This window comes from Rissa tridactyla, chromosome 1 (genome assembly GCF_028500815.1).
Source record: "Rissa tridactyla isolate bRisTri1 chromosome 1, bRisTri1.patW.cur.20221130, whole genome shotgun sequence".
NCBI lineage: Eukaryota > Metazoa > Chordata > Aves > Charadriiformes > Laridae > Rissa > Rissa tridactyla.
In genome coordinates this window covers 202,476,890-202,502,218 of record NC_071466.1, presented here as the reverse complement: position 1 = coordinate 202,502,218, position 25,329 = coordinate 202,476,890, and the positions used below count along the sequence as shown (strand labels likewise).

At 37.7% G+C, this 25,329-nt stretch overlaps 1 protein-coding gene across 1 annotated transcript in view; it reads left to right on the top strand.

Annotated features, from left to right (window-relative positions):
• CPNE8 (copine 8) overlaps positions 1–25,329 on the top strand; it is a 106,552-nt gene that overhangs the window by 8,839 nt on the left and 72,384 nt on the right. The window contains exons 2-4 of the mRNA XM_054208209.1: positions 3,911–3,951; positions 11,402–11,448; positions 22,684–22,787. Coding sequence (XP_054064184.1) covers positions 3,911–3,951; positions 11,402–11,448; positions 22,684–22,787 — 192 coding nt within the window. The remainder of the gene's footprint in view (positions 1–3,910; positions 3,952–11,401; positions 11,449–22,683; positions 22,788–25,329) is intronic.

The window sequence follows — 25,329 nt, the reverse complement described above, 5'->3', positions numbered from 1 at the left end:
ATCATCATCGTAGGTCCCTTCCAACTGAAATCATTCCATTCCAATTGTCGAAGCAAAGCACTGGTCAGAAACTGGTATTTTGACAAATCTTTATGGAGTTAGTGGAGTTATGAAACTGTGTGAACAAAGTGATTCTGCAAGGCGTAGCTAAATGTGTTTTAACTTATTTACTGATTACTACCTCCCCCCCCTCCCCCCCCCCCTTGGGAAATTGCACTCGTTATACAGAAAAATAAATCTTTATCCCAGCATTTCTAACCTGTCTTGTACTTTCCAGTTTACACTAAGTAGGCGTTATTGCCATGGCTCCTATTTGGGTTTTTTCCCTTAGTCATCTGTGCTATTGCAACCATTTTGGAAGGTCCACTCCAGAATAGGCAGGTGCCAAATGAATTCCTTGAGGATCTGTGATGGTAGAATAATGCTTTCTGCACAGATGTGCCTAGGCTTCTTTGCTGTGAGCATTTGATGTGCATGTTTCTCCAGGTAAAAGCATATGTTTTCTCTTTTTTTTTTTTTTCTTCCTCGTAATAGATAGCAATTCATGCCCTTTTCTTTTTGCATTCTTTATCTGAAAGGATTAACGCGCATAGAAAAACATACTCACCATGTTCAGTCAAAACAGAATTCTGTTTATCTTGATACTTTGATTAGGAGGAAGAAGCAGAAGTTTCAGATACTTCTGGTTTTTGAGTTTGTGAGCTTTCCCAGGGCTGTGTCCTGAAACAAAATAGTATACTACCAAAGAGAATGCTTTTGTCAGGGGGAAAAAAGGAAATAAATAAACCCTGTATCATTCAGCCTGCGCAGAAAGTACCATTGACTATTAATGGGATAAAGACTACATAAAGTTCCAGAAATACATCCAGTCGTCTTTCTCCTTTTTTATACATTTCTCTGGTTTTCAAACAGTTAAAGGAGCACTTTGATTGTTTTCCCCCCAAATGAAAATACGCAAATGAAATTGAGCAGCCTCTTGAGCTGTTGGGTGATTTAGTGGACAAATCAGACGACTTCTTTTTTTTTTTTTTTTTTTGTAGGTTTTCTGTTGGCACTAGTCTTTAAGTTCTTTCCAAAACCGGCTGCATTACTTGAACAGCTTGTTGAGTTCTTACGTTACTATTTTCATTGGTTATTAATGATTTGGAGGATCAGGCATGTGTGCAAGCTTTGCTGAAGACATTGTTTGTTTATGGTAAAATGTGTGAGGGGTCGAATTGAGGCTATTACAAGCTGTATCAGTTAAAAACTGTGAATTAATGACAGTTACTGACCTGAATTACAATGTCAAACTTTGGTATCTCAACTTTACAATCCTTTCAGGGATACTGTTTATGTAGAAATGTTCTTAATTCAAGAAGTCCCTGAGCATTTTTGGGAAGTATTACAGATTCTTACCTTTTTCTTCTGCTGTTCCCATGGTGGCTACTTTTTCCAACTGCTGGAATAAGAGTATCAGGATAGACCGAGCTTTACAGTACCTGGTATGGCCAGTCCTTATGTTTTTATGTATATGGGAAAGCAGGGGAAGAAAACTTAAAAAGGAACAAAATAAGAGTATAGGAGACTTTTTAAAAAAAAAAAAACCAAAAAAAAAAACAAAAAAAACCCCCCAAAAACCTCAAAGCACCTTAGCTCAGTATAAGAGCCATTAAAATGGTTTAATCTTAATCTGCAGTCACAAACAGTAAAATACCAATTATAAGGTCATTGTATGGTATTTATACAGAGGAGTTAAAACTGCTTGGAATCCTAATGGTGAGCATGGGAGGCCTGTCCCAAAACCTAATGTACTATAACGTACTATTTCATATAACCCTAATTCTAGGTTTTTATAGCAATTCATTTTGGGATAATATAACCAGTTCTAGTTACCATGAATTAATAGTATATCTAGGTATGCATAATTAAAGAGGAATAGGAGGCAATCTTCATTTTGGTTTGGCAATTCTGATATTGCAGAACTTGCTGTACTGTCTTTTAAAGCCATTTGTAGCAGTCATTGTCAAATACAGACTTGGAATTGCTGATTTTCTCGGGTTTGTTAATATTTCAATTTATATTTGCACATTTTTGGTTAAGATGGAATACAGTTTTTCAGAGTATAATTAAATGTGTACATAAAAATCCAACTTCTGAATGGATTAGGGAAGTTCTGAAGAAGTAGCATGTACAGACTTCAGGTTCGTTCACAAATACTAATTTTAATCCTAATGTCTACTTTGGCTAAAGTGAATAACATGGATGTATCCAGTGTTCTTTTAAAGCGATCTTTTGTTCATATTGCTTGTTCTGAAATGTGGACTTGGCAGAACCTAAATTAGGAATACGGTATCTTTTCTTTGTTGAAGTCTGGAGAGTGGACCACTTAGAACACCTGTATCGAACAACATATTAATATGCTTTTCAGCACTGTTCAGTAGCACAAAAATAATGCAATTTAGAACTGAATGAGAGTAATAAATGGTGACCTTTGAAGAGGCTGTACTAATTATTAAAAATAATAAGCTGTTAGGGATGTAAACTGGTTATTTAATCCTTCCCCTTGCTCCAGGGTAGGATCAAAGAACTTAATTAGGACTTGTATCTACCTAACATGTTCTTAAAGACCTTCCGTGGTGGAGATTTCACATCATGTCTGGCCACCTTTAACAAGGAAAGATGGTGGAACAATGGAATAAAGTTCAACTTCTGCACCTGCAGTGCAGAAGATTCGATTTAGGGTTAAACCTGTTCCTGCTTGCTTTGTCCACATGCACATCAGCTTCAATTTGCAGCAGTGTTTTCCTTGTAGATATATTCTATAGACTTCTGCTTGTTTCTGCTTCTGCTGGACTCTGGTGGCTCCCTGTCTGGCTTAGATTGCAAGCAATTGGAGTGCCCAAAATAATATTGATTGAATTGAGCCTTTACCAATATTATGAAGACCGGACAATTACTCTAAAGTGGCATTTTTCTTTATGCATTCTAGTATGCCTTTATCCCAAAGGCACAAGATTCCCAACTTGCATTCAATTTGTGGTCTACTGTGACATCTAGAACCATTTTTGACATAACTGCTGTATATGCAGCTATGCTGCATTTTTGCCATTGCTTAAGTTTAATACCTAACTTAAACTACCTAAGTCTAACAACTCTTTCCTGTCCCTGTTCAATAGCATCCTGTTTTCAGACCTGTTTTCAAGATAATTTAATTTTTTTAAAAAAATTATTTTCAACTTTTATTTTTGAGTGATGAAATGTTGGTAACTATTCTGAGAATAGTTTTCTGGTTAGTCCTGATTCTCGAGACTTGTTGTTAATTTGAGGCTCCTCATCTCTCTGTGATTCCCAGTTGTCTGAAGTGTGGCTATGATATTGAGACTGCAATGACTAACAAAGAAATCAGTTCTTGCTAGGGATTTTGTAGATATTTAGGAAATTCCTAATTTTGGTATGTATCCTGTGTATGCTTTAGTTCTCTTTACCTTACTCATCCGTGACAGGTTCTTAGAGATATTTCCTGATGGCTCTGAGATCTGATAGCCGTTGTTTTAAGTGAAGTCTAAAGTTTTGGGGTTCAATTAGCGGGCTAATCTCAGGTAGATGTTTGTGGTTTAAAGGTATTTCTGCTCCTGATGTCCATTATATATATTTAATGTGCTGGTCATGTGTTGCTTTTCACTGCATGGTGTTGGAGTATGAGAGACACAGTTTGCTCAAATCCACAATGTATAATAAAATGAAATGTAAGACGACTCAAGTGTTAGCGCTGACTGACTTTGAGGAAATCTTACATATTAGGAGGGCAGAAAACTAAGCTGACTCTTGATCAAAATTGTTAAAAAAATACATGCATTGGTATTTGATTTGTATCTTTCACCATTTTTTTTTTTTGTAACTAAGATTATTTTTATTTTTTTTTTAACAGAAATCTTTTGGACAGAGATACATTTTCTAAATCTGATCCGAGTAAGTATATAGCATTTTATTATTTTTTTTCTCATCGTATATTCCAAATGTGTAAATGCTGGATTAAAAATGAGGTGGTTGACTTTCTTCGGTGTCAGTTTGGTTTACATTGTCTTTGTGACAATTATTTAAAGTAATTAAGTTACACTTATAGTTTCTGTTATATGAACCAGAATTTAAAAGACTGTTCAACTTTGCTTTCTGGCGCTATGTGGTTCCTTATTTAGCAGTCAACCTATGTTTTCCTAAAATTAATAAATGCAGAAAAGCTTGGGTTGTGGGGTTTTTTTTTTGATATCTGTTGTTCTACATCTCTTTAAAAGCTAGCAAGCAAACTTTTAAATAAACTAGAAGCACTTATTGCTGCTAGTACATTGTGTCCACTAATCTTAGAGTCAAACGCTGAAAAATAAAATTAAGTTAATTTGTCTCTGGGAAACATGACCTTTCCTGATCTAAAATAGTATGATGGTTTTTGAATTAATGTTTTCAGTTATGTAAGATAAGTTTTATGAGTGTATGACTGGATCTCAAAAAATTCTTGTGCCTATGAATTTATATATCACAGAATGATTTGGGTTGGAAGGGACCTTAAAGACCATTTAGTTCCAACCCTCCCTGCCATGGGCAGGGACTGGGACCACTGGACCAGGTTGCTCAGAGCCCCATCCAGCCTGGCCTTGAACACTTCCAGGGATGGGGCATCCACAACTTCTCTGGGCAACCTGTTCCAGTGCCTCACCACCCTCATAGTGAAAAATTTCTTCCTAATATCTAACCTAAATCTTCCCTCCTTCAGTTTAAAACCGTTACTCCTCATCCTATCACTACACTCCCTGATAAAGAGTCCCTCCCCATTTTCCTGTAGGCCCCATTTCAGTACTGGAAGGCTGCTATAAAGTCTCCCCGGAGTCGTCTTTTCTCCAGGCTGAACAACCCCAACTCTCTCAGCCTGTCTTCATAGGAGAGGTTCTCCAGCCCTCTGATCATCTTCACGGCCCTCTGCTGGACCGTTCCAACAGGTCCATGTCCTTTTTGTGCTGAGAACTCCAGAACTGGATGCAGGACTCCAGGTGGGGTCTCACCAGAGCAGAGTAGAGGGGCAGAACCACCTCCCTCGACCTGCTGGCCACCCTTCTTTTGATGCAGCCCAGGATGCAGTCTGCTTTCTGGGCTGCAAGCACGTGTTGCTGGCTCATGTTGAGCTTGTCATCCACCAACACCCCCAAGTCCTTCTCCTCAGAGCTGCTCTCAGTCCATTCTCTGTCCAGCCTGTATTTGTGCTTGGAACTTCTGATTTAAAATCCATGACTATCTTCCTGTATCAGACACTTTATAAAACTTTTATTGAGGAACTGAGACCACAAAAGATTTCCTTTTTTTCTGATAGTGTTTAATCAAAGTACTCTGTAGTGTTAATTGACTAGTCCTTAGATTATGGTGTCTTGGGCCATGTTGTCACCCCTACAACTCTCTATATCTTTTTATCTGTAAGTTAATTTTCTTTTTTTTTTTAAAATGCTTTTCTTCCTTAGAATACCATGTATTGTGCTCACTGACATTGGAAATAACACAAGACACATGAACTTCTATCAAGTGTCTGGACATGTTACCATGTCCTGAATACTGAGTCCTGTGAGAGCATGAAACATTTGGGTACTTTTGTATGGTTGTCTGTTCTTAACCAAAAGTTTCTTGAGAGAGCTTCCACAATAAACTTTTGATTGGAAAAGCTCCTACCTCCAGGTAGAGGCTGCATGAAGTTAGGAGTACCTTTGACATTCCTAACCTATAAAACTTTTTTTTTTTTTTTAAAAAAGGAGACATAGGCAATACCACGCCTCTGGTGTAGGGAGATCATGCAGAAGTAGAATTGAGTGTCTTGCATGCTACTGTTTTTTAGTTGGCTAATAAAAACTGAGTTTAAATAAAATAAATACTCAAAAAAATAAAATAAAACCTCAAAATTGCTAGAGTGGTCAGTGACCTATTGCCCCTTATAGATTGAATTCAGAGATCTCTCTGTTGAATCAAGGCACCTTTCAACAAAAGTGATGAGGTGTCTACTTTTTAAGCTCAAATATTATTAGGGACTAGTGCTTCAAATTTTTATCAGATAGGGAACTGTATTTAGGCATAAATTGCAGGGTTTGAGTAGTAGGGGACTGCAATGTGACCTGTGTGGGCACTCAGCTGTGGTGTCAGTCAGCTCTGAAAGCCACGTGGCTAACCATTGCCCACCGGATCTGCCAGCTAGGGGAGCACACAGTGCCCCTGCCCAAGCGTATTTTAGATAAAAAAAGCAGCAGCAGGTAGGAGCTAGAGACACAGCTGCCAACCATACTGCCAGAGCCACACTTCTGAAGATACGCTGCTGGAGATGCATCCTTGGAAGGAGACACTCCATGCAGAAGGCGGTACAGCTCTGAAGGGACTGTGTCCTGTGGGCAAACCCAAGTGATCGTGGCTGGTGGGTGACCCATGCTGTGTGAAGGACACAAGGAAACAGAGTGGCAGGAAAACCTAAATTTATCTTTAAAATATTTCTGAGAAGTAAACTGGTTTTTATGCATTCAAAGTATATGGAAATTTTTTTTTTTTTGAAGTGTCATAACCTTGCCTATCAACTCAAAACATACTGCTTTCTTGTTTCTGGAAAATAGCTTATTTAAAGCACTTAAGTTGATGGCGTGCTCTGGAGATCTGGTCTCAAGTTGTGAGTACCCAGTGACGCTGCCCATCAGGCCTGTCTGTCACAGGTTAGCCGCACAAAAACATGGAATACAGCAATACTGTCCTTGGTAAAGAGAGAAGGGGGAAACTGTTGGCTCTGGAAGTGCTCACACTGTATTTGCACTCAAGAAATTACTTTGCAAAGTAACTTTGATTGTGGGTAATCCCCAAGCAGTGTACATTTAGTTTTAGTATTCTGCAGGGTTTTTTTATTAGCCAATTTAGTTTGTTAGCTCCTAGTGTCCTTTAGTTGAGCACAGAGGTATGGCCCTACTGTAAAAGTGAAAGGGGTTGCAGGTGGAGTATAAAAAGTGCTAATTTTTTCGGTGGCTGGAATTACGGCAGGATACTCAGTGTCTGTTTGCTTGGACAAAGGCCATTCTTAGCCCAGTCTGTATACAGTAACTTTATGCTGTTAGCTAAAAAAGGTGTCAAAACCAGCATTGTACCACTTTCCCGAGATCCGCTTTTAGACCCACTGCATTGGCAACCGCTAGATCTCATACATGATAGAACCAGGTAGAGTCACTCCGCATGTTGAGGTCTCATTGGATTTGACTAGGCCAATTCTAATATGCTTTTCAAACTCCAGTGCAGTTATCCAGGGATAATACTGATGGTGAGAATCTGATTTTATCCACTTGGCCTTTTTCTCAGAAAGGGACACACGTGAATATAGTTGACTCCCATATCAATGTAACAGCCTTCTCCTGAAATTAAAAAGGAAGTTGTGATTTCTCCAGTTCCCTTTGAAGGTTTGCTTAGCCTTTTTCTGATACTGTAATTGCTACTCGGTATTTATTCGAATTCTGACCACTTCCCTGCAATGTAGAATATTCATGCCAAGAGGAAGCTAGCACTTTGCCAGCTCCCTAGAGGCAAGTTACAAAAATAATGTAGACATATTCGATATAGATGGGACAGACTTGGATAGCCCTTGTTCATGAAGTATTTTAAACAACTCTTACTGACAGTGCTTTCTCCTCAGTGGAGTCAAAGCAAGCCGTATATATTGATTTACTGTAGCATTTGGACTGTTCTGTTCTTCCAGTTTGGAGACCATTTTTTCTAGGAATATTTTTGAGAAAAGCCTTTTTTTATTATTATTTTCTTGGAGAGAATGAGCTCAAGCAGTGCTTCCCTGATGTTTCTCAGTTTCTAGAGTTAAAAATTATTAAATGTTAGTATTTCTGACTATAGGCATGGATGTATCATCCCTTGGAAGAGCTCATATGGGAAAGCTTTCCAAAAGGGTTTCTTAGCCAGCTTCCATGGTGAGGGTATGTTACTCTTCATCAGTGTGCTGCTGTGACCTTCCTCATTGCTCCCTCGGTTTTGCAGTTTACAAGAGAAGAACTGGTTGTTCAGCTCCGTTTTAGGACGTGATTGTGTGATATGTTGGCTTTTGAAACTTAAGAATTTCCTGTTTATCCCAATTTATTCCTTCCCCTCCCACATGACAATGCTATTAACTATTTTCTGCTCAAAAAAAGTAAAAATTGGTTGCTTTGTAAAGCCTTAGATCTCTGGTTTGAGCAGTTCAAGTGCTTTAGGTCAACGTCAGCATATTTGTCTGATTTCCCCAGTCAGATAGGACTTTGAAGAAGTTTTTGAGGGATTATTGTAATTATCATGATATCAGGGTCTTTATAAAACTGTCTTTCCAGCAGCCTTAAAGGATAGTGAATCATACCATTGAAGGAGACCATTATCATTCCTGAAAATTTCTGCGGTCAGTTTTAGAGGAAAGATAGAAGTTTTTAAATTATTCTAAATTTGCAAAGTATTTATCAGAAAGTCTGGAACTGGAATGTATGTCTTTTCTATAGGTTTCATTAGGACTGACTTTTTTTTGAAATGTCAGTTTGAGATGCACATGTATGTATCACTGTCAAAGTTGCACCTTGTACTTACAATAAAATAAATATCACATGAGATGATTATTAGTCTGTATCTTCATTATATTTAAAGTACCTGCCACGTCTGCAGCCTAGATAAATACCGGAAAATTGCTAGTCATACTACAAATTTTAGCTCTTTTCTCCTCATTTAAGGTTTTATATAAATGACTCTCAAACTCGGGAGGTGGTCCCACTCCTGGGATATACCTCTAGAAGCACTGGAGAGCCACTGGTAGTGGAGGGGAATAGAAATCTGCTATTGCCTCAGCAATGGAAAGGGGAGAAGGATAGCATTGCTTGCGATACGTCCTCCAAAGATAAAAAAATCCAAATGAGAGTAAACTGACTACGAAGAAACTGAATTTGGAAACTAGGATTCTAACAGACAGACAGGAGTGAGCAGCTTTCCAGAAAGCAGGAACAGAATAAGAGAGTTTTAAGGTGGAGCTTTACACCTGTTGTTTAACCCTTTTATGTTGTGTGACTCGCATCTCATCAACCATGGTGGGAGACTAAAATTATCCTCTGGTAATCTTTTTTTGGTCTTTTTGTTCATAGCTGCTCTTTTATTTGGCTTCATAAACTAGGGAGATAAGGTAATGCGAGAATGCTTCTTTTCTGAAAATTTGATGGTAGCGGATATTTTATAGTTGTATCGTTGCTTTCTTCTCCTCAATATTAAATCGCACATTTTTTAATATTCTTTTTGTTCCACAGCTGCAATGCGCAATTGTTACTTGATTTACTGTATTGACAGTAATACACAAGGCAGGATGTAGTACAAAAAATAAAGCAGCAAATCAATAGTGGAAAATGATCATGTTTAAGAAAAATCTGGACAATACAGATATCTGAATAGCAAAAGTCCATGTTATCTTTATAGAGGTTTGTGGGTTTTTTTTCTCTAAATGAATTTCAGTTCTATTCTCAACTGGGGTTATAGGTATGAGAAATTTCTAATTGAAAACTTATATATAAGCTCTTGGCAAAATGGACAAAATCCACAACTACGTCTGCTTTTGAAATTAGTAAGATGTTTGCATTCTTGGAAACCACTATTGAAAACTGGAAAATTTTCATTATTGAAGAACTGGTAACATCAGTTTAAAAAAAGAGTTTCCAATGGGGAAAGTGAAAGGAATGTTTGTGCGAGCGTGTCTGGTTCTATGTTAGCAGTAGTGGTACTTCCAGAGAATATGTTTTTTTCTTGTTTTTATTTATGGCAAGTTCTTTGGCAACACTTCCTTCTTCTCCTAGTGTTACCTTGGCACAGATCTTACTAGATGCACAGGTTTGTCAGAAGTTCAGTAACCTTCAGACACTTCTGTAGCAGATTTCGTAGCTTCCATTTCACTCATTTTTCTCACATTTTCCCATTTAACTTCATTCTTCATGCAATATAGTTCAGCAGTCTGCTCCAGAGCGTGCTGTAAAAATAGCCTTGTTGGTTTGGATTCACACTACTATAAGCAGGAACCAAAGCTAGGAGCATGACTGCCCAAGGTTTCATTTAGAGTAAATGGAGAAAGACAGACATCTCCGGAGAATGACTTTGAAATTTTTTTGTAAAACTCTTTTTTTTTTTTTCTTTTTTTTTTCTACAAGACATCTTATTTGGAAAAAAAAAAAAAAAGGAAGTTAGATTGTGTTAACTTTTGACTTCTATGTGAGCTAAAATATTGAACTTGCTTTTTTCTGTTCTTCCTCTTATTTGCTACTGCCTAATGGGATTTTTTTTTTTTTTTTTGGTGTGGAGCAAATACATTTCAAGTAAGAAGAAAATGTAGTTTGAAGCTTGACTTCATTTCTGCTTTGCTCTGTTGATGATTCTGACTTCATTGAGAACAAGACCAGGCTTCTACCTTTATTGTTCAACCCCAAACAGTAGTGTTTTTAACCTTCTGCTGAAAATAACGATCAGCACAGGAGAATTTGTCGGGAAAAAGTGTTCAAATATCTCTATTTCCATTGTTTAGAAAAGGGTTGTAGTGGAGTTTCAGGTAAGAATTGCTTTAACGGTGCTAGCGGCATCTAGTTCAAGACTGTAGAAAATAAAGTTCGTAGTACTCCTTCAGTGCAGATGATTTGTGCTTATAATAGTGTTGGAAAGACCCGATTATAATCGCCCTGTCACCAGTCCCTGTGATGGAAGCTGCAGATGAACGTGTAGTGGGTTCTGTACTAGAAAACCAGATCTGTAAAGAGAGTGATGCCTGTGGGATTATGCTGCTTGGTCTTTCAAAAACAGCTTAGGTCAACAAACTTAATTGATTCCATTTTGTATTAGGTTTTAATTTGTTTTAAAAAGAAGGATGCATATGTGAGATACTTAAACATATGTAAATAATTTGAAGCAGAATTTAAGGAAGAAAATCTGAGAAATTATTTTTTTTTTCCTTTTTCCACTTTTATTTCCCCTGTCTCTTTATCCAGTTGGATCCTCATTTGTTTTTAATTCTCTCATCTCTTGAAGGAAGCGTAATTTAGGGTAATTATGCATTAGATTTTCTAGGATAGACAGACCAGCCACATTTAATGAAGACCTGCTTTTATCCAATTTTACTGCTAAGGGTTATCAAGTGATTTGCTGGAGGTCAAGCATTAAGTGTTGCCTCCCATTTTAGAACCACCCTATTTACTATCCCATATTGTTGCTGATCTGGTTAGGCATACTGAAAACTGATGGAAAACATATTACTGTTTGATTGTCCTAATTACTACTTTCAACAGCACAACAGACTACAAAATTGGTTCACTTAAATTTAAGAATATGTTAAATTCTGAAGATCACCAGACGTTTTTTTTTCTTTTCACAGTCTGCGTTTTGTACACACAAGCTATTGGAAACAAAGAATGGAGAGAGGTAAGATATGTATTCATGGTTGTATGAACTTTTAGAGTATACTTAAAGCTTGTCGCTTGCCCTAGCAGAAAAGAACATGTCATAGCCTCTTGAATGCCATGATAAACAACGGGAGTCCGATGTACCGGTAAACACTTAAAACCTAGTTGCATTAATCTCAATTTCCATGTCTGTATTGCATATTTCCATCAAAAGGGAAAACAAAATTAGAGAAAATACATGAGTTTCCTGTTTTACAGTCTCCCTGAGACAAATGAAATTAAATTTAGCAATCAGTCTGTACAAGGTTTGTGGATATCAAGAGAGGAAGGCACTCAAAACAGTACAAGATCTATGGAAGGATTCGACTGTGGTGATGGTCAGCGTCAGCAAAACTAGCCAGTAGCTGTGGTAGAGATCTATTTTTCCCATGTAGTGTCTGGGAGGAGTTAGGTGTTGCTGAATAGAGTATACACTGGGCAACAAGGGAGGGAGGGTATTATGTATAGGTTGGACTATGGCTTCTTAACCTATCAGTGTAAACACTGGAGAGAGATGTCTTAAGAAACTAAATCAAGTACATATAAATTGGATATCTACAGCACATCAACATTTGTAGCCTGGAACTGTCTCCCTGTACTTAGTCATCTAATTTTTCTCCTTTAATGTTATTCTTCGAATGAGTTGATGGTGTTGGGGGAAGGGTGGTCATCTTTCTACTGATAAAATGCGCTATTTTAGCTGCCTTACAGAGAGGATTGGTGGAACTGTTCGTCGTTGTAGGTGGTCTGCTGTGTGGCCGTGTGTTCTAAGAATAGAGCCAAGGGAGGAATGAACTATCTTACTGTTTTTCCCTGTAAAAGAGAGGAGTTCTGATGTTCTTGTTTTCAGAACTGATATTTTATGTGATTGCTACTGTGTAAAAATGCCAGTGGAGGGGCCAAGGGCAGAGAAAGCAGACCACTTCCCTGAAAAACCAGTCCTCTTCCCTGGTATATGGTGTCCTTGCCAGTTGGCTGAAGAAGTACACTTTCTGCATTGCTGAAACATGGTGGATGTGGGTTTCAGTCTTGTCGAGATTAGAGAATTGCATTTGTCTCCTGCTTGGAGAAAAGCCCATATAACTGGGCAATGCATGAAAGGTTGTACCTATTTTGTTTGTAGCTTTTACTTAAATTGCTGCTCTCTGTTGTTCTGAACTGTGTACTGGACATCCTCTCGGTATACCTACTGGATCACATTCCTCTGGTGATTTGTGTGAAGAAATATCAGTCTGAGGACCCTAAATGGTAATTCACTAACTTTAATTAAATTGGCAGAAGTAGTGGACACACACAGAGTTCTAAGTGTCTGGATAGCTAACTCTGAAAACAGAGGAGTCTTCAGCCATATAGGTGGCTTGATGCGATTTGGCAGTCAAGCCTAGATCATCACTAAACCATTTGGGACCTTTCCTGGTCTAGGGTTAAGAGGACTTTGTCAGAAATTCTGGCTTTTTTTGTTGTCTAAGGTTCATGTGTAATTTTGTGGAATTTTCATGCTTCTCTGGAGTAACTGTTAAGTATTAACCACTTTTATTCTGGTAATTGTCCTGATGGTAAAATTATAACATTATAACCTTACTTAGAAGATATTCTGTGGGCTCATTTTGAGGTGATTTAGGAGATTGTTGATGGAAAGATTCTATCTGCTCTTGTTTTTAACAGATCCAAGTTTGTAATGGTGGAATTGTGTCACTACCATATAGCTTTGTATTGTCTTCTGACATCTTATCTCCTTGACCAAAGCAAAACCACCTGCACAAGGCAGTGTGCAACGTTATTGCTTGTATTGCATCTTTGCACTGATTAGAGAGTATCTTGGCTAGGTGATGCACTTTGGCACGTGGTTATGGTATCATATGCCAGTTTAGGAACTACAGGGGTTAAAACAGACTTTTGACGTGGCACATGATAGAAAATATTTTTTTTTTCTTTTAAGACATAATTATCCCTATCTTGTCTATCAAAAGGTCTAGGTATTTACAACTCAGTTGACTGTTTAAACTATTTATAGTTAATGGAAAAAGATAAGATCCTGAGGGCAGTTCATCAGACCTAATTTAGACGTCTGCATTAGATCAGATGAATCATTCTTTAGAAATGCCTCCAAGTGATGATCAAAAGCCTACATTTTTGACTATATCAGATGTAAAGTTTGGTGAGTAGAAGCCCATTTCTCGTAGCTGTTATGACAGTCAAAACTCAGAGGCTGACATGATAGAAGGGCTGAGTCAGGACTGCATTTTATATGTTGTGGTGTATTATATTTATACCAGTGGTAAAAAATAAGGTGGTGGGTAGAAGGTTAGTTGGTATGTATGTTAGCTGGGTAGTCTCATATCTTTATTTTTGTGCTTATTCTGCCTGCAGTGGTGAATGCACTAATACTGTGTTTTTCAATAAAATTCTGTCTATGTGTCTGTTTTATTGCATTTAAACACTTATTTAATATTTTACTAGCTTGTAGAGGTGGAAGTCACCTAGAATTGTTTGGAGAAAACAAAACAGAGACAAACAATAAGTGACTGATGATATGTGTAGACATTAAAGAATGGTGTTCAGTCATGGCAACATACTTTATGTTGTTTCTATTCCGTATCCTTTTATGCATAGTTCTTTTCCTTCTTTTGCCTAATTATTTTCTTTTGAACACTGCAGAAAATGCTTGAGGATCATAAACACAGTAAATAATTTCATAATCTCCATAATTTCCCTAGCATTCTATTCTAGCAGTGTGCTTTGTTTCCCCTTCAGCTAAGCTATTCAGATGGATTCAATACAATAGTTGAATCAAACCCTTCATTTAATGAAGGGTAGGTGTTTTCTGGGCACTGACTCCTGTTTGCCTGCTATTCAGATTCCAGCGTTATTACCCAGTGTTATTCTTGCACACCATATCCTTAGCAAAGAATTTAGATGTTTTGTTCTCAATTTAATAGGGCTCTTGTTTTTCAAAACATTTTCCCAGTTTTCACTTACAGTGTGATCATCAGGTATTTCAATTTAGTATAAATGGCAATAAATGCATTATCAGAATCTGAGCTTTGGTTTTAAAATACTTACTTCCCCTTACTTTGTGAGGACACAAATAAGTCTAACTTATTTATCTACAGAAGCCTTAAATAATATACTGAAAGAATTTCTTCACTTCAAAGAGGGTGTTAATTCTGAAAACAAGAGGGAGCACTTCAAAGGTGAACGTTAAATAAATAATAGACATTGTAAAATACTCAACCGGTTGCAGTTCTACTGGCAATAAATATCCACCAGTGGTAGGTGTTAAGGAACTTCCTATGGAGTGAGGCTCTGAGCTTCTGGTCCATCTACTGTAACAATGCATTGGATGCAAATTAATTTTGTATACCTGTCTGGAAGTCTGCTCCCTCACTGGTCCTCACCATGCTGACTTCCAGCTTCATTAGCTGCCAAATGTTATTTTACATCCTGAGTAAATTTCCACATCTTTTGAGTCTCCTTTGTAGATTTCGAAGTCTGTCTTTATGAAAATGACAAAGGCTAGACGTTTTATAATAGATGTTTATTGGGATTTAGACTTTGGGTTTTTTTTAAAGTACTGGTGAAGTTTCGTTGGAACAATAGCTCGTATCTTCTGTAGCGGAGGGACATGGCATAAATAGGAATGTAGTTTATAGCAGATAGTGGAAAAAGTTTCAGTACAAGGAAGCAAAGGAATGGAGAGCACGGAAGAAGCCTATACTGTCCCAGTTGTGAGGAAAGAATAAATCTTGTTGTTCCATGATACTCTTCTCACAGCAAAGCTTTCTCTGGCAGATTTCTTGAAAGAATCAACTGTTTGAGGGAATTAAGACAGTTGGAATAAAAGAACATCATATTTTCAAGAAAGTCATGTTTCCTTTCAAAGGAAACCATTAATGTAAAAAAGCCAAAGTATAGAAAAGTGAGGAATCCTTTCTGGTTTTTATACGTTCATGATCGTACGACCATCAGTTAAAAAGGCTTATGTAGAAATCGCCATCGTGTATGTGCAGTAGCAGATTTCATATGAGTGCCTGTGTGCATGTTAGAGGTCTGTTGTTGTTTTTTCTGATAATTAGTATGAGATTATATATTAAGAACCTTATTCTTCCTTTGGGACAAACACACTGCAGAACATCTTACAACTATGCTTTTTGCTTTTTCTAGCGTAGGCTTGGCAGTTGTGAATTTTTTTGTTTGTTTCCGTGTGGTCTCTGTAATTATGATTATTTAAGTCTATTAGTCATTGTTATAACAGGCTCAATTTATTGGTACTGCTTTTTTTTTCTCCACAATTCAAGTTTCTTAGTTGTTCTGTTCACATGTAGTGAAGCTAGATTACAAACTGAGAAGAGGATTGTCTTTTGTGTGCTCATGTCCCATTCTGTACAATGGGCTTCCAATGGAGAGTGTTACCTGGAGCTTCCTAAAGAATTTTCAAAAGCCATTTAGATCAGAGCCAAGAACCTAGTGATAGTTTAAACCATTTTTTTTAGTTCTTTAGTTTCCTAGACTTGTAACAGAATACTAGGTTCTGACTGCTCACGTTTCAAGAAAGATGTTTAAAAGACAAAAGACTAGAGATAAAAGTAATGAATTATTAAAATTAAAGAATTATTAAATTATTAAAATAATGTGCTGCACTGAAAAAAACATTAAATTATTTTCCTAATGGAAGAGTGAATTAAGGATAATTGCAATCAGCTATAAATATCAACACTAAGAACATAAATTTCATAATGGAAAACATTTCTGGCTAACAAAGGTGTATAGAAGGATCAAAAAGATGGAAAAGGAAGCGAAATAAAAATCGGACAAGAAACAACAACTAATTTTTCAGAATGGGAGTGACTAATTATTGGAACAACTTCATTGCAATTGTGATAGAACACTGAAAATTTTAAAATACAAGAAAAGAGGGCGTACTTGGTATTATTCTCAAGTTCACTCATGACCATAAAGTTGGAGCAAGAATTAATTCAGCATGAATTAATTCAATAATTAATTGATATAAAAGGTGGTCATCAGAGGGTTGGGTTAGACCATCATATTTAAAGTAGTTGCTTCGTATCTTTGATACTGGACTTACCCAACTTGCTAGTCCTTTATAACTCTGATGATAAAACGAAGGTTATGATTTTCCATTAACCTCAGAGCCCAGGCTGGATGACTAGATTGAGATGGTCTAAAAATTCAAATGACTAAATAAATTTTAAAAATCCTCTTGTACCAGGAGAGCTTGCATTATGAGGTGACAAAGACTCCATCTCAGGAAAGCCAGAAAAGGGATTCTGTTCTTGATTTTCTTTGTTGAATGTTTATTTTCCTTTAAACAGTTAAATGGATTCTGTTACTCTCCTGAATGACATTTCTAAAGGCATTTGCTTATTGGTCATGTTAAGATTTTACCTTTACACAACTGTTAGTGGGGAAACTAAGCTATGCGGAGAACTAATTAATTAGCAGCTATGTTATTAGTCGTAAGTGATTGGATTATAGAAATAACCTGTTCTGCTTAAAAAAGGCTATAGGTAATTGGGAAAACAGATTTTAAAAGATGATGTTTCATTTAGCTGAAAAGTGTAGACTGGTGATTTTTGGAGGCCAGCGTTTTAACGTCATCTATAAGATACATTTTAATAGTAATTTGTCGGTTAAGTAATTAGTTATATTATTCTAATGTGAAGAAATCCTTTGTGTAGCCCTTGGAAAAAAGTAAACAGACCAAAAAACTGAAGCTTCAATTAAAAAAAAAAAATTTAAAATAAGGTAGAGAAAAGTTAGCAGTGCCACTAAATTCAGTCTCTTGAATTTTGTAACAATTGCAGTGTAACTGATGAGAGACAAAGATAGCAGTGTAACGGGCATTCTGTTAGGCCTTCTCTGGTCTCAGTGTGATTAAATCATCAGCATATTCCACATTTATCTTCTTTTACTGATACACTTCTGTCACGCATTTTAAATCAAGTCTGAAAGATTTCCCAAGTGTAACATGGTTATAGTGTAAAGTGGAATATTGTTTACTGAAAAAAATGCAGATTTGAAGGGACGAAAAGTACTTATAAATTTATGATATTTTACTGTTCTGAAAACTTAAAACTAACATTTAGCTGCCATTTTATAGCTATTTTTTTCATTTTGAAGTAACTTTTCCTTTGAATTCATACATAGTTCTGTTTCTAATGGAACTATAAAACTTGAAAACCCAAGGTATGAATTATGACACAATCATGGAATAAATTAGGTGAAAGGAACTCTTGTGTTATCCAGCTTCCGACTCATTTGCTGTGTCTGGTTCATCCTCCTGATCCATGCAAAGCCATCTTCAAAGTTCGGCCAGGTTGTTCAGGGCCTTTCCCAGCTAAGGTTTAAAATTCTATAACGGCAGAGACAGCATAATTCTCTGGGTGCCCCATTCCAGTGCTTAATCCCTCATTCTGCAAGAGTGTTTCCTTTATATTCCTTCAAAATTTTGTTTATTGTAACTTCTCACTATTGCATCTTGTCTCTTGGTTGTGCTGTCAGCTGTTTGGCTCTGTCTTCTGTAATGCTCTTTAGGTAGTGGAGGATGGTAGTGGAAATAGATCTTCCGTAAACCATCCCTTCTCCAAACTCCATCAGCTTTTAAGTTGTGTGCTCCAGCCTGCTGATTGGGGGTTGGGGTTTGTTTTTGGTTTTTTTTTAGGGTCCATTTAACTGAACTGCCTCCAGTCTGTTGATTCCATTGTATTTAGAGACCCAAACTGTACCCAGTTTTCCAGGTGAGGCCCCACATGTGTTGAATAGGGTCTATGCTGACCCTCGTACAACCCGATGTGTTGTCAAACCCTCATGGCTGCACCAGGACCTTTTCTGCGCAGCTCGTACCCCACCACTCAGTCCCCAGTACCAGCACAGGACTTCAAATTTGTCTTTGTTGAACTTTGTGAGAGAGTCCAGAAGGCTGTATAAATAAGCTGGGTTTTTGTCTGAGGTGAGTGTCTGTGTCCCCCTCCAGTCACAATCATTTTAGGGTATGTAGGAACAAAGGGAACAGTCCTTTCCTTTGCCTGGCTGTGTGCCTGTATCTTGCTTTTTCATGCACTTGTATAAGTTGTCACACCCCCAGTCCCCTCGTACCTTCCAGCTGAGTTAAATGGAGAGGTTTTTTGAGGTACAAGCCCACCGTCCCATGTCACATTAGGGACAGCATTGCCAACAGGTCAAGGGGGCTGATCCTTGCCCTCAGCACCAGTGAGACCATAGCTGGAGGGCTGTCTCCAGCGCTGAGCTCCCCTCCGTGAGAAAGATACGGACATACTAGAGTGGGTCCGGCAAAGGGCCACAACGGTGTTAAAGGGACTGGAGCATCTCTGGTATGAGGAAAGGGTGAGAGAGCTGGGACTGCTCAGCCTGGAGAAGAGAAGGCTTACCTTTTATCTGTGTTTGTAAGTACCTGATGGGAGGCAGTAGAGAAGGCAGAGATGAACTAATCACAGCTGTATCCAGTGGACGGACAAGAGTCAATAGGTACAAATTGAAATACCGAAAATTCTATTTAACATGAGAAAAAAAACCTTTTCACCGTGAAGGTGAACGTACACTGGAACAGGTTGGCCAGAGAGGTTGCGGTGTCTCTGTCCTTGGACATACTCAAAGCCTGACTGGACAACCTTCTCTAGCTGATCCTGCTTTGAGCAGGAAGGTGGAACTGGCCAATCACCCAAGGTCCCTTCCAGCCTCAAGCATTCTATGATTCTTGTCTGTTTTTCTTAGCCATTAATTTTCTTCTCCTCTGAATGGCTTTTCCAAAGTCAAGTATATCCTTCTGTTGTCCAAACTGACACTACTATTTCAAGAAGGATTGTACTGTCAGAAAATCATCTGTTTATGAAGGTGTCAAGCCAGAGGTTTGTCGAGAGAGGTATTAGCGCTCCTAAATGGACTCTTTTGACAAGCTGTCCTGTGAGCTTACGAAGTTATTTTGGCTTTGTGCCTTTGAATTTAGATGATGACTTTGGCAGCAGAAAGTAGACTTTCTTATGCTACAGCTCCCTGTGTTCTTTGTTTCTGTGCATCTTCCATGTATATAGAACTGTAGGTCCCATATGACTGAGTAAGATCCTCTTACTCTCCTTCAGGCTTGTCCTAATCTGAGGATTTAAAGAACTTCAGTAACATTTCTTTCCCTGCCTGGTGATTAAGGAATCTCACAGGACAATTTGCTGCTTGAATCTGCACAAGCTGGGAGATATTTTCATGGATATCTTTGTATATGCGTGTCTGATTCTGTTGGACGTAGCATGAGAGACTACCAGAACTTGACACATGTTCTTTGCTTACTTGCTGTGCCTCTGGTGGCTTTGTGAGTTACAGTGCAGTCATGGTTGCATCTTCTTTTTGAAGGCCCAGAGTCCCTCCCTACTAGAGGAGGTCAGCGTTTATCAGATAGCAGTACCAAGGACAAATCTCCTCTTTATGCAGCTGATTCCAGTCTTTGAGAGAGTTTGGACAGTTTACTGTAAGAGTGCAAACAGAAGAAATAGGACACTTGAGGGGGACAAAATATAGAGATTAAATATATTCCTGTTCAGAACTGCAAAATGGATGGTCCTTATGACCCCATTGTTTTTAATTTTTCACCCCTGGTCTGATAAACTGCTGTCTACTGGCTCGTGTCAGAGAGTAGCTTCTCATTTTCAGTGCATACCTTCAAACAGTACTGAATGCCTAGATATTGCTGCATATTTCATTTTATCAGCCATTCCAGCTTTCAGTTTTTCCTGGCTGTTGAACATTGTGGAATGTTATAAAGCATGCAGCTGACAGGGGAAGATTTTATTTGTAAACACTGAGATTTATTTGCCCTAGAAACTGATTGGAGGCTTTGAAAGTACATAAAACTTGAACTCTACCATTCAGAGGGGAAAGAAAGGCCCTTTAGCCCAGGCAAGTATTCCAGCCGTACTTGTTCCCACAGAAATGCCAGCTTTCTATCACTGATACTGTTTCTTGTTGATTAAAACTTGGCCATAGTAGTCACGGTTCAAGAGAGTGTTTTACAGCACTCTGCCACTCAACTTTATCACAGCGTTTCAGAGAACACCTTGAATCATTTCTCAAAAGACCGACTTTTTTTCACCCAAAACAGTAAGGATCAAACTATTTGTTCGTGTTCTGATCTGTTTCCGGCATCACGTGCATCCTGTGTTAGTCCTCTGTTAAGAGACTGGGGGATTTTATTTTGAATATCCAGTATCTTCATCACTCTGGGGAGCTTCTGGAGACTTCTCCTGCCTATGTCTGTATAATGCTTACCCCCTTCATTGCAGTTGCTTTAGCTTAGCACAGCTGAAGAAATACAGTGATGGGTAATGAGCAAACTTGCTTTCTAAACAATTTGTGCCTTAGAACATATTCAGAAGCCTTCTTGCAGGGGTTATCAAGGTTCCAATGAGGCCAGGAAATCAGTCCACCTGGATTTTAAGACTTGATGTAAAGCAAAGGAGTATGCTAATAGACGCTAAATGTTAAATATTCTTTACCTTTTTATTTGGAGATGGTATCGTTCATTGGGAAGATAGTTTTGCTTCTCTGTCTTTCATAGGGAGTGTAGAATATGGAGATCTCTGAATAAGGCTGTCCCAATTGGACATCTCCCAGCATAGCAAAAGTGAAGGTACCTAACAGGATTCAAGCACACTCTGTAGACGCAAATCACTGCTCTGTCACTTCTGAGGCTTGTTTCTTTTCCTGAGACTTTATAGATAGAGCTGTGTCTTGAAGATGTATTAACTTTTGTTGAACATTTTGTTGTACCTGAGACCTTTGGGTGGGTAGTTGCTTTTTGCAAAGCAGTCGTCCTCTGAGATACAGGCCCTCTTCTCCAGATGACCCGTGTGAATGAATGGTGCTTGGAGGCAACCCCCTGCAGTTTGAATGCGAGCACGGTCATTCAAAGGAGGGGAAAAAAAAAAAAAGAGTTGCTGACAATAACGGAGTTTCTTTAGAGCACACAAATAGTGTGGCTGGAGTTCTTTGACATTTTATTTTAATAAGAATCAAGCAATGAAAGAACAGAGAGGAAAAGACGGTGGAGTATGCTCTGTCCTTCTGTACCAAGTATATGTTAAGCATGCAGGGGCCGGGACAGGGAGGCTCCTGTTGGAGGCTGAGTAGCTCCGTGCAGGTTATAGTGGTTAGATTCATATCCGTGATGTGAAAACATTTTTTAGGAAATACATCTCAAAAACCTTCAGTTACAAGAAGGTATATTCTTTCTTTATCCACGTTCATTGATTTAGTTGAGTCCTGTCAATGAAGAGGTTGGCAGTCTTTCAGTCATTCAAAAGTCTCTAGTCACAAATTGCAGTTTTCAGGACTCCTTAATGATGATCTTTCAGCAGACTGTCAAAAAACTCTTCAGTAGATTATATTCAAATTATGTCTTGATGTGCTCAGTATCTAGGACAAAATGAAATGCTCATTTCAGTAATAACTCATTCATTTTTGTTTTGTTTTCTGAGTATCTTGAAAGAACAGCTAAAACAAGAACAAAATTATTACACTGATATTTTATGATCAGTCATTTATATGTGATGTATATGAACTGAAGTCAATCAAAAGTGTTCGGGGTTGTTTTTTTGGGGTTTTTTGGTTTTTTTTTTTTGTAAAACTAAAATATTTTCGGCTTGATGAGAGCTGAGGCTCTCCCTCCACCAAGAAACACTAAGAAAGAAAAGGCATTTTGCAGAAAGTCAGGGAGAGGAGAGATGAAGAGAGAACTGAACTGAAGTGAAATAGGAGCTGGATAATGCAAAAATGATATAATGGAAGAACTGTGTTCCCTAATATTTAAAGCTATCTGAAATAAGCAATAATTGCAAGCTTTTGCTTGCTGTTGTTTTTTGAGGAAACAGTGGATTTTTATGTTACTGAGTTTCTTCCCCAAATTTTTGTGGATTCTGATCGGCTTTGGGAGCTGATGTTTATAAAGTTTAGGTCATATGATACGGGGTGTGCACCACTTTTTATATTGAAATAGGAGATCTTCTGCTAGTCTCTCTTCATCCACGGATAACTGACCTGTTCATGTGAACACAGTCATTTTCTTTTATGGCATCTGTTTAAGAGAATTTTTTACAGGCTCTCTGATATCTCACATATTGCTGGTATTGGCAGTCTGCTTAATTGTACTTCATTATAGCGTGTGGCTTAAACTTATACTTTTCTTTTACAGTTTGGAAGAACAGAAGTAATTGATAATACTTTAAATCCAGATTTTGTAAGAAAATTTATAATGGACTACTTCTTTGAAGAAAGAGAGAATCTGCGCTTTGATTTGTAAGTTAACAATCTTTGACTCTAGTAGTGTAGCTTCTGTAAACATATTAAGTTTTTTGCAGCGTAAAATTAACTTGAAATTAGATAGTATCTATTGACATGGAATACGTTCATAAATTGATTTAGCATTGCTTCCTCAGATTGATTTAGCGTTGCTTCCTCAGAAATAAAAATGTAACATAATAATGACTGAGTTTTAAGAAATTGGCAGGTGTTAACTAGTCAAAGTGCAATCATACTCACAATCATTACTTCTTGAAAATAGAAAGCTAAGGATGTCAATAAAACAGGTATGGATATACTGTCCAGAAATAAAACGTTGTACAAGTAGTACAGAAACAAAATTTTCTTTACTAAAATAAATGCCAGTATGCATCTAAGTATACTAAATTCTAAGATTTTAAAATGAAGGCAGTGACGTTCTAGAAGTTTTGACGTTATTCCAGATGTACTCATTCCATTCAGGCGATGGAATTGGTTTGATTTGCACTTTATTCTTTGGAAAGTAGAATACAGAGAGTTCAGTTACCTTGCACGTCATCTGTTACGTATCACCCTATTCTTATTATTTCAGTCTCTGTGATAATCAAGCTTGTCTTGTTATTTTAATTTACATCCTCTTTTTTTATTAGCAATTCTTCCTGACCTTGGTCTATGAGAGAGCAGTTGAATATCCCTCTTAGATAAGTAAGGGAAAGCCATGCACCCGTTGTTGCAGTGTAGTATGCATAGTGGCCACAATTTTTCTTTACATGTCCTTTTTAGTTGAACCCTTTTCCTTTTTCTTTTCGTTTCCTTTGCAAGGAGTTAGCTTGAGTTTTGTCAGTTCCTATTTTGTGTTCTTAAGATTTCTGCCTTCATGTGTATTTCTTTTAGTTTGTTTGTTCTTGAGAGAGATTTAAGAGAATCCTCTGTTAAGCCACTTACTGAATAAATATATCAAGAAAGATATAATCCTAAAGATTTAGGTTTCCTGATTTGTGTAATGGAATTGTGACAAATCCTACTCAGGTGTTGATTATAGCAGTGGTAAGTTGTAGTATTATCGCTTCCCAATTTAAAGTTACATTGCAAGTTTGCCTTGATATAGAGATTGCATTTATTACATTTCTGTCTTGTAGACAGCAAAGCAGATGAAGAAAGACTTCATAATTTGCCTAAAATCTCCCAGCAAGTTCATGCTAAAGCCTTTTTTAAAATCTTCTAGGCTTTAGTCTTAATGTGGCATTTACTTACCCAAGAAGTTGCTTCAGAGTGACTCTGCCAGTCTCTTGATTCTCCCCCCGAGTTTCTGGAATGCAAGGCAATCTGTACTTTAAGCAGGGCCTAAAATAAATAGGGCAGTGATCACATTAGTCATGATTTTTCCCATAGCAGTGGAAGAAAAAGTATGATGCCTGGTAGATGCATGTTAGCAACGCTAAAGTTACGTAGTTTTTCAGATTTTGTTTTAAGTTGCCAGCAGGGTGTACTGAAATGCTCTTGAATGGCAGCATTTCCTATGTTGTGGAAACAAAGAAAAACCCTATGTCTAATTTTTCTTTAGCTGTAAATGTCTTTTTATAGCATGTCAGAATGCTTCCTAAGTTAACGAGAAATGTTGGAGGGATGGGTGAGGAAAAAGGTTCTGTTGTACTGAATACACCGATAGCAGCTAGCTGTTTCCATCTAAACTTCAACTATTTCAAAGAGTGGAAGGAAATACTCAATGCCAAGATAGACTACAGGGTGCTTCTAGATGGCTAGGTGCAAATACTTTCTTCTTCACCATGGAAGCCTGGTGCAGACTTTATTTTTTTTATTTTAGAAGTTGGGTTTAATGTCATTAAATCTGATGAGTCTTAACTGTTGCCTGCTATTTAAAATAACTTTAAGAGATAGTCACTTTGTGAAATAGAGGATTCTCCTCCAAGTATGGGTAAAGCGTTGCTGAAATAAAGACACAGTTGGGGCTGTGTAGGAATCTTGATTTGATTGCCTCTTGCTCCTCGAAGGATGCACGGATGTTATGGGGAGGGGGGAGGGGGAGGATGCAGTGCAATGGGAGTGAAGAGCCAAAGAAATGAACCAGGAAAGAGAAAGCTAGGCTCAGTCTAAGGAAATAAAGCTTCAAAGATAGCAAAGAAAGGAAAATCTGTAAAGAACTTCTGGGTAAGTGCTATCTGAAAAGCACTTGGACCTGGAAGGGGAAATACAGGCTCCCGTTTGATTCTTCATGTACTCAAAGAAATGGACTCCTGTTTGTTTATTTATGAAAAGCTGTAAATATCAAACATACTCTGTACTTATCAGAAAAACCCGACTGCTTTCTGCTGCTGTTCTGGATTACATGGACACAAGTGCATTTTCAACTCAAAGCCGAATAACTGTTTTTAATGTTTGCCTGCAAGTGCCCATATAGCCATAATCTGTGAATTTACTTTAGAGCCCTATAACAATGATAGAATAAGAAATGAAATATTGTAGAACTCAGACTTTAAAATATGAATCTCATATAGCTACTTACGGATTAAAACTCCGATTCAGATCAGGAAAGAAGCAT